Raw genomic sequence first — 12,713 nt, 5'->3', positions numbered from 1 at the left:
CGTAAATATCATCAGTGAGTAGAGAGGCAGCTGCAGCGGCTTATGCAATGGCTTGCTCAGGGCGCGTCCTGGTTGATATTAATTCCTTTCCCGCAGTGGCCCCAATTCTGCGCTGGTGGCCAGCGGTCGGTGCAGCTGCCGTGGCACAGGCAGGAATTCATCGGTTCATGGAGAATCGAGCAGTTAGGGGATTTGCCCTCCATCAGAGGAGAGCTTGCATTGCCCGGTCATTCGACTCCTCCGCTCGCGCCTGGGAGGCAGCAAAGGATGGCATCTCCATTACACGCCTGCAGGACTAATGACCAGAGTTGTTAATCATAGAATCAGTCATTTCCCTCCTGCCTCTTCCCTCCTCGTCCCTCCGACCTTTATTTCTGACCTCTCTGCCTGTCAGACGGGCTCTCGCGCTGCTTGCAGGCTGGCAGTGGTAACCAGGGGCAGGGGTTTCGCCGTCGGACCGTGGCTCTGCTCTGCCCTGGCACTTCCCAGGGTTGTGCTGCTGTAAGGGCCGTCAGCAACACTGGTCCTGTTGCGGCTCAGCTTTTGCTCGGCCATCGTGAGACAGCTTTATGGATGGTGCAGAGACCAGTTTTACTGTGACCCCGTGGGGCTGGACAGCAGATCAGGAAATGTCAGGGCTTGGGGCTGCCTCTGTAGGAGCAGGGAGAAGCCCAGGCTTGGGCAGGCAGGTCCAGGGGAACCATGTCCTTCACACACCAGCAGTGCCGCTGGTGTGCAGGTGGAGGTCTGGAGGCTCGGAGGAGTTTGCTGCCTGGGGAGGAGGTGAGGCCTCAGTTTAACCATTGCCCGTAAATGCTGCCTGTGGCCCTTCCTCCTGCGTGCCCGGGCAGGAGCACGGTGCAGCCAGCACAGTGCCAGCAGCTGTGGGGCCATGCCCAGACCTTTCAGCAAAAGCTGCAGCACATTTCCAGTGTTGCTTGCTCACCCGCTCCAGCAGCTACCAACCAGCACTGAAGAAAGCACTAGCATAATACGGCAATTCTTGCCACCTTCTGGTTTTGGTATTTTTTTTTTTTTACTTTTTTCTATTCAGAACAGAATAGAGTAGTTCAGTTGGAAGGGATCTACACCCGAGCAGCGGTCAGGAGCAGCAGGGATCAGCAACGTGGGCAGTGGATGAACTCAGAGGCAGAGAGAGCAGATGCAAAGCCTGACCAGGGTTGCAAAAGAAAATGAGTGAGATTTACAGTCTCCTGTCTCATGCTGTGCTTCAGGCCCTGAGCAGCAAATCTCAGCGGGACCCCCCTGGGCACCAGCGGTTCCCTGAGGGCGTTGCTGTGCCCAGGGAGGGGACACGGGGTTCACTCCCGGCTCTTGGCATCACCAGGGTTCTTTCGGCCCCTGATGTATTTTCCAGTGAATAAAAGTGGACATTACCATTGAACCAGGGTGGTCTGGCAGATTTTGTGAGAGCACATCTGAAAATGAAAGGTATGAGGGAAAAATAATGGTAGGAATAAGAAAATAAGCTTTTAATGCATCCTGGGGAGGAAACAAAGGACTCTCTGGATTTGGTTAGAGGTGATAACGATGAGCCAATGATGCTACCCAGCCTGTTGGAGTGTGGGGACCCTGTGCCATGACAAGGAAGGATGGGGAGGCTGTGAACCCCGACGCCCTGGCAGAGTGGCATGTCCGGAGGGGCTGCCCCACGCTGACGGCCGTCCAGCCGGCAGGGCTTGGTAGTTCTTGGACATCCTGTGGGAAATGGGCGTGCGGGTGCATTGGAGCCAGGAGGGAGCCAGCTGCTGATATGGGTCTTACACAGCAGCCTGTGGGGGGCGGCAGCAGCGATTTGGGGGTCATGGAGCCGTCCTTGCGGGGCCATAGTGGCTCAGAGGCAGAGGGGCGAGCACTGAGATGCCACTAAGGGTCGGATGAGCAGGGCACGGCTTCAGTTGCTCTTCCTGAGAGAGCTGGCACAGGCAGGAAGGTGGCAGTGGGGACTGTACAGGGTTCTGCAGAGCTAGTTCCTTTGATAATGCGAGCTCACCGGTGATACCTGCACCGGCCCCTTTTACAGAGGTTTATCGGTGGTCTCTAAAAGCCCTCCTGGCTTTTTTTCCTAATACCACAGGCTTGCAAGTCTGTAAATGGCTCATCTGAAGCTGAGGTTACTGCAGAGCCTGCCTGGCCAGCCTGCGGGCAGAGGAGATGGTCTGCCTCTGGATTTCTTCCTGCCGGTACCTTCGGGATCAGCCCCAGGGTAGAGGGGCTCCCATGGGCAGGCAGGGGTCACGCATGCCGCTGAGCCGCAACCACCACGGTGCGGCTCTCTGGCCACTCCTTGCGGTTGGGCGTTGGGGCACTCAGTCTGCAGGGTTCTGTGTTTAGTTGAGGTAGGTTAATGGGCTGGGAGCAGCGGTCAGAGCATCAGCAGGGAGAGGAGGGTTTGTAGCAGGAGGCTGCTGGGGGGCAGAGGCAGGCAGGCAGCTGGCAGTGTGGGCATCTCCAGACATAACGGGGAGAAAAGGGGTCACAAACCATCAGATTCAGATTATCTCGTGTTGGCGCCGAGGGATGTTATGCATTTGGGTTGCCAGACTCGTCTTTCCAAGGCGTGGGGCTCCCCGAAGGATGAGGCCCAGGAGGTCCCCGCAGCGGGGCTGTGGGGTGACAGCGGCAGAGCGAGCGGTGGCAGGATCTCCAGCCCGAGAGCCATCCTCCCGCGATGCCACGAGAGGGCAGCAGGTCCTCACGGACCGTGATGGCCACAACTGCCCCGCAGCCACGCCGGTGGCAGGGCTCCGCGCATCCCCACCAGCTGCGCCGGGGGGCTCGGCAGAGGTGTCCCACGGGTGCGCATCTGCAGTTGCTTCCCAGCCCCCAGCGTGCACACTTCTGGGGTCTGCACTCATGTGCTGCATCCCTCCTGGGCAGGCTGTAGTCATGCCTTCACCCAAGCTTCCCACGCGGGATGCCATGCAACGGGACGGCTGCATTCCCCCAAAAGACGGGTAGCGGTTCCTAGGTGAGCCTTCCCTTGCCCCAGCCCACGTGTGAGACGCGGGGGACGCGGGCGTTGCTGGCTGCTTGGCAGTTCGGCACAGCCAGCCTGAGCCGCTGCCGGTACGGCATTTCCTGGGCAGTGACAAGGACTGGCACCATGCTTCTTACACACGTGGATGCATGTGACAGAGGAGCACTGCTGGCTCCCCCGGACATTGTGCCCACGCCTTCCTCGCAGTCTCGAGCGTTGTTTGCCCATCACTAACAGCGGGCAGCATTAAATCTGCCTGGGCTCTTCATAGACCTGTTGGTTACCGCACTGACAATATCTCACTGCAAGAGAAATTCCCAGGCAAACACATCTATTGATTTTCTTTCTAACTCCCTTTCGATGGATTTGCCAATGAATGGGGTATTATTCCACCAGGTAATAAACGGGCAGCCTGTGCCAGCAGATGTGTGTTGGCCATAAATCCCCACTGTCCTGCCCGTGGTGGCACTAGGCCTGTCCAGCTGGAGGGTGGTGTAAATGGGAGGTGAACCAGAATTACGTCTTCCTTGCATGAAATGGAAAAACCAGGTCCTAAATCAGGCCCAGCTGAGCAGCCTGTCTGTGTCGGCAGGGTTAACCTGCTGAGCCTGGAGGAATCCCTACCTGGGTCTGTTCCTGATGTTCTCTCTATGGCTTCAGCTGGAGAGCATTCTCTTCTCCTTGTTCCAAGCTTTTCTGCTGTTGAAGAGCTACCACATCCTACCCCTGATGTGGCTGCATTCTTGTGGTAAGTGGAGTGATTCCCAGTTTTGGAATGACTTGGGATCTTTTGGAAGAGGCGCTGTAAGAAATGCTGGACCACTAGCAAACCCATCATCTTCTGGGAGCTCTCAAGACAAAATAGCACTCCAATACAAAAGAATTAGGTATCATGCTTTTGTTATTGTTATAGTAGCGGTGTTATCGTGCTTCCCTCTTGTCCAAGCACTAGGAGGTGCTGCTGGTAACACTGGAAGCATTTCCCTACATCTGCAACTGCCGCATCCCGGGCAGGGACCCCTGCGCACTGTGCAGGCAGTCACCTCGTGCCGTGGGGTTATTAAATCCTGGTGGAGCACAGAGACAGAGCGAGGCACCCCGATAGGCGAGCAGTACCTCTGCACACCCTGCGCTGCTCATTCTCTCTTTCTTAAGTGAGACTTGATGCTTAGTGGAAGGCTGTTATTTTATTTGTTTTGCTGTGTTGTTGTTTTTTTTTTTAAAATACATATTTCAGACAAACAAACAAACTAATAACTCCTACAAGTTGCCGTGATGCGTCTAACCACATCCGCAGCACTGTGCTTCCAAACAGATGTTGCCAGGATTCAACTGAGTCGCCAGCAGCATTAGGAAAGCATGTTCCGATGCAAGGGCTGATAAGGAATCCCTCTGTCCTCACTGCTGCTGTGCTGCAGCCCCTGCAGCCAAGCCTCATCCTCCTGCCAGAACAGGACCTTTGGAGCACCCTAACAAAGTGGCCACCTGCAAAGCCCTTCCCTTGGAGCCAAGCAGAGGCTTTGCAAGAGCAATCTGAGCGCCCTGGGAGATTATCGAGTTCTGCATGGGGCTCATGCAATGTGGACCTGAATGCTAAAGGTGGGTTTACTTACTCTGGACTGGACTCAGCTTGCAGCGAAGACAACCGGAGTGTTTCTGTTGGCTTCGCTGGCAGCTGGAGATGGCATTGCAATAGTACGTTGCAGGGTCTGGTTCTGATTCTCTCCAGTCCAACGGCAAAAACTTCCTTTGACTTCATCAGGAACAGGGTTGGGTCGCCCATATTTTCATTTGAGAAGAAGCCAGTCAGCTGGGCCTCAGTGCTGACGAACGCTGTACAGTGACTAGGTAATAAAAGCCAGACCGAGCCTCCAGGAATATGCAGGTTTCCTCCAGTTCACTGTCAGGTTTGCTGTGGGGAGAACGGGCTGGCCCCCAGGCCCCCTCCTTGCATGCAGGCAGCTGAGCAAATAACCAAAACTCATCTCAGAGGCAGGAGAGAGGGAGACAGAGGGACCCCGCTCCCAGATCTGAATAACTCCTCTGTGAGATGCTGCGAGTGGTGGGTGATGTGGGTGGGAAGAGAAGGAAGCAGTCTCTGTCAAGGAAATCGCCAGCTTTCTAGGGATGAGTACCATCCTGAAGGCACCTGGAGCTGATGCTTTCCACTCCGTGAGCAAGCAGATGAGGAACAAGAGTCCTCCTGGCTGTCTCTCCCTGGCTCTGGAGGAGCTGGTTCACAAGCAGGGTGAGCAGCTGGCACTCTCAGATAGGTTTTAAAAGCAGAAACGGCGTGATTATTTTGTTAGGTCTCTACTTAAGCCCCCAAAGCTCATTCCACAAAAGCTACCAGGAATTGCTATCTAGTGCTGATGACTTCCAAGTGCTTGTCTGGATGAGAGCTGGCAATTTGGCAATGAAGCCCATCTCCCTCTGCTGAGCCACATCCTATTTCGTTTTCCTCCTTTGGAGTTGTACCCAGAGCCTTTTCGGTACAAGGGAACACCATGGGCCCCTTGCCAGCACGCTGAACCAGTAAGCTCAGCTGCAGTAACCCCTTACGTCCCCAGGAAGCCAGTCTGCAAAGTAGTCCTTTTCCCCAAAGTGACTGGGGCTTCCACTGTTACAAAGAGGATTAAATGCAGATAGCCGTTTCCACCTTACCTAGGAAATCTGCTCTTCTGACAAGCCTGCCACGAGTCACCAGGCTCCACGGTTAATCTTCTGTTGCTGAGAACGTGGCTATGGAAGGGGACTTGCACTACTCACACTGTTTTCTATCTTACTTTATTTGCAGACTTCTACTTTTGTAGAGAGTGCAGCTCCATTTGGTGACTGCTGCTCCTGAAATGGCTTTGCTCCACCTGGGTTTCCTTCAGGAGAAAGGAGGAACTCTCACTTTCATGCCAGTCCCTTTGGAAAGAAACAACCATCTTCACTACCCCTGGCTACAGTGCCCTTTCCTGGGAGCGATGGGTGAAGGAGGCAGCGGGTGGTGCAGAATATGTTGGACGAGCTCATGTTCATTTTCTTTTCTTGCTAAAGGGTCTGTGTTGTCAGAGTGGTTGCTGGAGGATGGCTCTCCTTGTCTAGCCCACCATTTGCAGGGAAGCCGTGTCCTCTCCGTCCCCAAGGTGACATGTCTGGTGGAGTACTGCTGCACGGAGCTTCATCTGTATTCCCGGATGGGGCAGCTAATGCAAACACTTGAGTCTGAGCTCTTACAGCTGCATCAGTTGGGTTGTCCCTCAGCATGGGGCAATGCAGGGAGACTGTTGAGTACACAAATTGGGTGCCCCCAGAGCTAGTGCTCTCCTGCAGAGGAAAATTCTTGCTCAGATGTTTATTTTCCTCCTTAACTTGCCTCAGCTTGCTCCTTGCAAACACAGACCATAACTGAGGAGGACCGAGGGAGGTTGCTCTTCCTGCTTATTCATCCCACTCCTTACTGCTTGTTTGTACTAGAAGAGCACCTGAGACCCCAAGCACTGTGCGCACACCACGGTGTGCTCTGTGCTTCCAATGCAGAGAGGACAGGTGACGCAGGGGGAGAAGCACAGAGCAGATATCTTGGAACGGAGCCTCCAACAAGGCATTCCCAGAGCAGTGCTCCAGCAGCTGGACCATGCTGCCCATCCAGCCTGGGCTGTGTCCAGATCTTCTTCCAAGTGTTGGTGGAAGCCTGTATGTGCAATTTGAACAATGATTTTCAGAAAGCCTTTTAGAAAGGCTTGAAACTGTGTGCTACATCTCCAGACAAGCCTTAGCTAAGCTTAGGCTAAGCTATAGCTTGCGTTAAGGACACATCCAGGCATTTGATGCTAGTGGTCTATCATTCTTAGCTATAAAGCAAATAATTCAGGAAGGAAGGTTTGATATCCTATTGCCAATCATGAGGTAACTGATTCCACTTTCTCTTCAGCTCTATGTTCATCTTCTCCCTTAAATCATGGCTCCAAAGCTTCCTTCCCCATGGAGGACTGCTGAAATCACTGCTTGAGCTCTGGTGAAGAAGCTTGGCAGCCCAGAAGTGTCATTGTCATCTCCTTCTTTCTCTTCTAAATGTAGTTTAGTAGCGATGCTAAAAAAAAAAAGTTACTCTTATCCAGAAGTGAGCAGAGGCTCATGGTATCATCCTGTAGCTTCGCTCTTTCTGAGCCACCCAGTTTATCATGGCTTCATGGTTTTCCCATACAAGGCTTGAAGTTGCCTGGAGCTGCTCTTTCAGAAAATAATCTCTTCAAGAACCAGCTCCAACTCTCATTTTCCATGTCTGTGTACACCAGTGTCTCCCTAGATGTTGAGACATCTCCTCACAGCCTTGTTTTAATTTATTTTAGCAACTGTCCCCCTTTTATCCCACTGAAAGATGGGTTGGTTGGAATTTGCTCATTCTTCCCGTGACAGCTTTGATCCTGCGCACAGAAGTGTTCCCTGACAGCCAGACAGCAGGGAAGGGCTGTCCCTAGCCTGAAGGGCTTCAGGAGTCATGAATGAATACTGTGTTTACTTGCATTTTTAATTGACTTGTGCCTTGCCAGATCAGCTGCATGTCACTGCAAGCCAAGGGCATTGAGACAATCCTCCTTCCTCTACAGCTCCTTCATGGGACTGGGAGGTGGTTGTTGGAGGCAACACTCATCCAGCTCACGGTGTTGGGGGCCTCATTCGGGCACAGGATGGAGAAAGGCTTTTCTTCTGTAGGTCTGTCACCAGGTTATGAAGGTCGAGCCCTCATTCTTGGATCAACCCAAGAGGAGTGTCTATAGATAAAGAGTTTAAATAGAAGTGTACAAGACAAAGATGGGAATCCTGGCTCCTTCACTCAGGGTATCACCAGGTGCGATGCTTTCCCTGTCTTTAACGAGCATTTGGACCAAGGCAGTACAAAGTAAGGCTCTCTGGGTTTATCTTCTTGTGGTTAAGACCACCAGGAAGTTTCACAATGGGTTTCAAAGGCCTGAGCATTTCCTGAAAGCAGAGTGTTGACAGTTTGGTTTTGGAAACGCCTCCGTCTATTCCCCATGTGGTGAGATTGTTCCGGTACCCGCTTACCCCCTCTGCCAAGGGGCTTCATCTCACAATGTAGTCTCTTTGCAGCCTCCTTTGGGTCCCTCTCAGTGCCCTGGATAATGTGTCACCCAAAGAGAGCTAAGGACCACAGGGACTAGAGAGGGCTGGTGTTGGGGCAGGGATGAGGACACTCAGCTCTTTGACCTGGTCGCTTTGGAGAGGTTTCTCTTTGGCATGGAAGATATACTTGGGTGGTTTTGTTTCATTTTAAAGTGCGGAAAGTGAACATGCGAGTTACAAGAAAGGAAGCTGGAAGTGCTCACACTTTCTACCCACTCCCAAGCAGTGACCTGCGAGTCCTGTTTTTCTCCTTCGCCCCTTGACCTTTCTGGTTTCCTGCTCCCACCTGGCCTATACCTTCAGCAGCTGTGTTTATCCTGACTACAGCAAAGTTTGGGTTTGGGATGACTGTTCTGAGATTTACTTAATGTTGTTTGGTTTCTTCCTTCTCCCTAAACCAGAAACAACTGAGCTTGGAAACAAGAAGGAGTTGAAATCCATGCCCTTCATTACTTATCTCTCGGGCCTGCTGACAGCACAGATGCTGTCTGATGACCACCTCATCTCAGGTGTGGAGATTCACTGCGAGGAGAAAGGGCGCTGCCCATCCACTTGCCATTTGTGCCGGCGCCCCGGCAAGGAGCAGCTCAGCCCTACGCCAGTTCTGCTGGAGATCAACCGAGTGGTGCCTCTGTACGCTCTGATCCAGGACAACGATACCAGGGAGGTGAGTGAGCCGGTGATAGACCAGCTCCACCACTATGATCCTGCCTTAGTCACTTCTCAAGTCTGCCTGCCTTAGTCTGCATAAATCTTATTGCTCTCTACAACTACCTGAAAGGAGGTTGTAGCAAGGTGGGGGTCGGTCTCTTCTCCCAAGTAACAAGCTATAGTGCAAGAGGAAATGGCCTCAAGTTGAGTCAGGGGAGGTTTAGGATGGATATTAGGAAATATTTCTTCACTGAAACGTTAATCAGGCACTGGACCAGGCTGCTCAGGGAAGTGGTTGAGTCCCCATCCTTGGAGATATTTAAAAGATGTGTAGTTGTGGTGCTTAGGGACATGGTTTAGTGGTGGGCTTGGCAGTGCTAGGTTAACGGTTGGACTTAATGATCTTAAAGGTCTTTTCCAACCTAAACGATTCTGTGATTCTAAATGTTGGGTTTCCTGGAGCAGGGCAGTGCTTTCCTGTGCATGTTTGGTGGGGAACGCTTCAGGATGGTGTCAGTGATGGAGCTGGCAGGTCCTGCTGTCCACCACCTACAGCCCTCGCAGACCTGTGTCTTCCTGCCTTCAGGATGGTGAAGGCAATGCTATGAGCAGCCGGGGCCATGGCCATTCCTGGTGTCCACCCACAGCAGACGCTGATGTGCAGGATGTGTCCTGTGAAGGGGTCTTAAGAGCCAGGCATCAGGTCAGTCTTTCACTCCTGGCTCTGAGATCTCAGCTGTAGCTGTGCAAGGAATGGCCAAAGCCCTGTAGGGCTCCAGCGTGGCTTTGTAAAGCATCCATGCAGAGGGAGGGAATAACCAGCCCCTCGGGACAGTCCCACAGCCACAGGAGGTCACTGTTACTCCAGGAGGGAGCAGCCAAGCTGGAGGTCACTCTTCCCTGGGGCTGGGCTCCTCTCCCTCCTGCAAGAACTTCAGCATTAATCCTATGGAGATTGATTTCCCACTTTCTCGGTTCGCTGCCACCCCCATCCGCAGCACTCTAACCCCAATCCCAAATCCAAAAATGACAGACCTGCTTAAAGTCACTTATTAGCACTGAGCCTGCGCTTGATTAAGATGCCTGGAGCGAGCCAGCATGCAACAGCTGTGGGTGGGATGCAGAGGGCTGCAGGTCAGGAAGCAATCCTAGCACACAGGTGCGTGACCGCCAGGAAAGATGCTTCACCCCCTTCCCAGATCCATGGGCAAAAGAGCCCCTGTGCTGCTTCTGGCACCCAAATCCCTTGTGGGGACTGTTCCTCCATATCTGCCTCGTGATCTTGTTTGTACTTGCCTATCTAGCAACCTTCCTTGTTCTTCCATGCAGCCATACCTGACTTCCATACCTCAGTTCCTCTCTCTTTCCAGCTCTTTTCCTCAAACTCCCTTTCTCACACTATTTTCTCATCCTGCATCCTTTCCCCACCCATGCCTGCTTCTCCCGCTGGGCAGTTCTTGTGTAGACATTGACCTGCCGTTATCAGCATGCCCAAGGCAGTGGTGGGATGAGGCATTACAGGTACAGGGAGAGTAGTGGGAAAGTTGGTTTTCTTCAGGCAAGAAAGACGTGTTTCCCAGAAGCGATCTGCAAGAATGCAGTTCCTTTTGGGGTATGAGAGGTAGGTTAGCCTGTGGGGAAGGGGTAACAGCAAAAGCAAGCAGAGCCCAGCAAGACCTGGGGGATCTCCATGGACCCTGCTCACCACCAGCTCCCCTTCCTAGCCCCGCGCCCAGGTGGCAATGCCACCCTGCCTCTCTGGCCCTGGCTGCAAGGTTCCCTCCTCCTCACCTGTCCCCCCAGCTCTGCCGACGCTGCCTGCCCTGCCAGGCTCGCTTGGGGCACCTCCTTGTACTGGGAAGCTGGAGCCTGTGTTTCACCAGCAGCAGCCTCCTTCCCTCCCTCGCCTGGCTCATGCGGAGGGCTGGCCCCATCAGCTGCAGCTGGAGGACAGCCCGCATTGTGCTTTCTGCTGAGGCGCCGGGAAAACCAGCAAACAAACACGCAAACAAACAGAACTCCAACGAAGCCACCAAACAAGAGAAGCCCCAGCCATCTTCCAGAGGGCTGTGTTCAATGCATCCCTCCTCCTCCTCCTCCCTCCACCTGCTCACCCGGAGATGGAGGGGCACCTCCAGGGAGCCTGTCTGTGCAAGGGTGCTGTGTGTGAGTCTGCTCTCCCTTCACCCCAGGGTGCTCTCGATCAGCGGTGCTGGGGTTAGAGGTGGCAGGGTGAGGGATTCGGGCAGCTGCAGGACAGAGGATGCTGCCAGAGCAAGTGCTAAGGGGACACTGGGAGCTGGCAGTGAGCAACGCTTGCCAGAACAGGTCACCTTGCTCCATCCACAGTGGCAGGTCCTGGGGTGGGGGGCCAGGTGGGTGCACTCTGTCCTCTCTGACCCCCAGCATGCAGCTGGGCTGGGTCTCATTGTTTTGGCTGTGGGCTTCTCTTGATGGCAGGCCCTCTCATCCTCCCTGTCCCTGCAGCCCATCCAAGGCCATCCCTACCCTTGCTGCAGCAGGACATAGGGAGCGCTTTTTGGCTTCCCTGTTCCTCCTTCTCTTTCCTGCCCATTCCCCTTCCCTCAACATGAATTCCTTATCTCGCGTCATCCCCAGCACTTTCCTTTCCTCTTCCTGCTCACTTCTTAAGCCTTCATCTGATCCACTGTCCTGCTACCTCCATCCCTTCCTCCCCAGCTTGCTTCTCGCCCTTCTCTCCATCAGCCTCTCTGCTGCAGGATATTTATTTCTCTCCCTCTCCTCCCTCTGCTGCCCTTCGGTGCCACAGGCCGGGATGAGTCCCAGTGCCTGGTAGCTGTAATCCATTGCTGCCAGAGGGCCTCGCTGCCACCACGGCACAAACCTCACCTCTTAGCACTGGAGGTTTTGCTGGGTGTTTTGGGCTGCGCAAAGCTGCACCCACCTCTCCGGAGGAGATGGAGCCGATGGTAGCCATGCCCGTGCCCCAGAGAGGATGGTTTGGTGGGGGATTAGTGCTGCCTGTGTGAGGATGTGTCCCTGCACCTCTCATGGCATCGTGAGCTTGGGGACAAGGGATGCCCACAGAGGTGGGGGCATGGCCTTCCCCTTGCTTTCCCCCATGAGCAGGGAGGGAGGGCAACCGGGAAAGAGCAGGGGTCTGGGGGCGGTGGGAAGCCACTATCTACATGAGGCCATCACCCTGTCACCAAGACCCAGAGGTGTGCCCCAGTCCACTGCGAGCGTGCCGGAAAGCCGCCGGCTTAAACTGTTCCCTTGCTCTGTGCACTGGGATAGGCTCCCAAAGGGTGGGTGCTGTCAGGAGCATCTCATGTATGGTCTGGATGATGAAATGTTCTTTTTCAGCATCAAGTAGGAGGCCTGGGGGGGGGGGTCCCAGGCACTAGCAGAGTCGCGTTTGCCTGTGGCGTAAACAAGATTCGCAGATGCCTGGGTGCAGGTGTGCTCCGAGCGCAGCATCCATGGCTGAGCGCTCCCCTGCCTGCTTTTCCCTGTTCGTGTGGATGATGCTCAATCAATACAGCAAATGCTGACCTTACGGGAACTGCAAGCAGATCGCAATTCCCCCATAATATTAAATAATAATTGTAAACAACGAAGGTCTTTCTCTTTGCATATATGTCCACAAAGATAATTATATGCGTGCATAGAGAGAAAGCAAGGTCATTAATAAGGTGGATACTAACATCTATAAAGTTTGCTGAAAGTTTTCCCATTTCTGCCTAGCAGCAGAGATGAGGCAAGACACAGGTCAAGACATTTTGCCCACTTCAGTATGTGCAGGGATTTTTTAGTAGGTTTGTCTTTTCATCTGCCTCAGTGCAGTGTTACACACTTTTTAAAATTTACAACTACCGCACTGTACATGTTCTTGGTTGCTGATGACCTTGCCAGACTCTAAAGTGCTGGGGTTTAAGTTTCCATG

The 12,713-nt window shown here is 53.5% G+C and overlaps 1 protein-coding gene across 7 annotated transcripts in view; it reads left to right on the top strand.

The window, feature by feature from the left end:
* The window catches only part of ASTN2 (astrotactin 2), a 358,876-nt gene that overhangs the window by 244,452 nt on the left and 101,711 nt on the right, over positions 1–12,713 (top strand). For 6 of the 7 annotated variants that reach the window (XR_015703622.1, XM_087752526.1, XM_087752527.1 and 3 more), the window contains one exon: positions 8,536–8,801. Coding sequence is in view for 6 of the 7 variants with exons in the window: in XM_087752526.1 (XP_087608652.1) it covers positions 8,536–8,801 (266 nt within the window). In the remaining variant the exon portion in view is untranslated. Of the gene's footprint in view, positions 1–4,316; positions 4,601–8,535; positions 8,802–12,713 lie in introns of those variants that run through there. The other variant, XM_087752531.1, reaches the window with a different exon arrangement.

Source organism: Nipponia nippon, unplaced genomic scaffold (genome assembly GCF_047370975.1).
Source record: "Nipponia nippon isolate SJK-2023a ecotype South Korea unplaced genomic scaffold, ASM4737097v1 scaffold_16, whole genome shotgun sequence".
Taxonomy (NCBI): Eukaryota; Metazoa; Chordata; class Aves; order Pelecaniformes; family Threskiornithidae; genus Nipponia; species Nipponia nippon.
The sequence above is the reverse complement of the archived record's forward strand: the minus strand, read 5'-3'. Positions and strand labels throughout refer to the sequence as shown.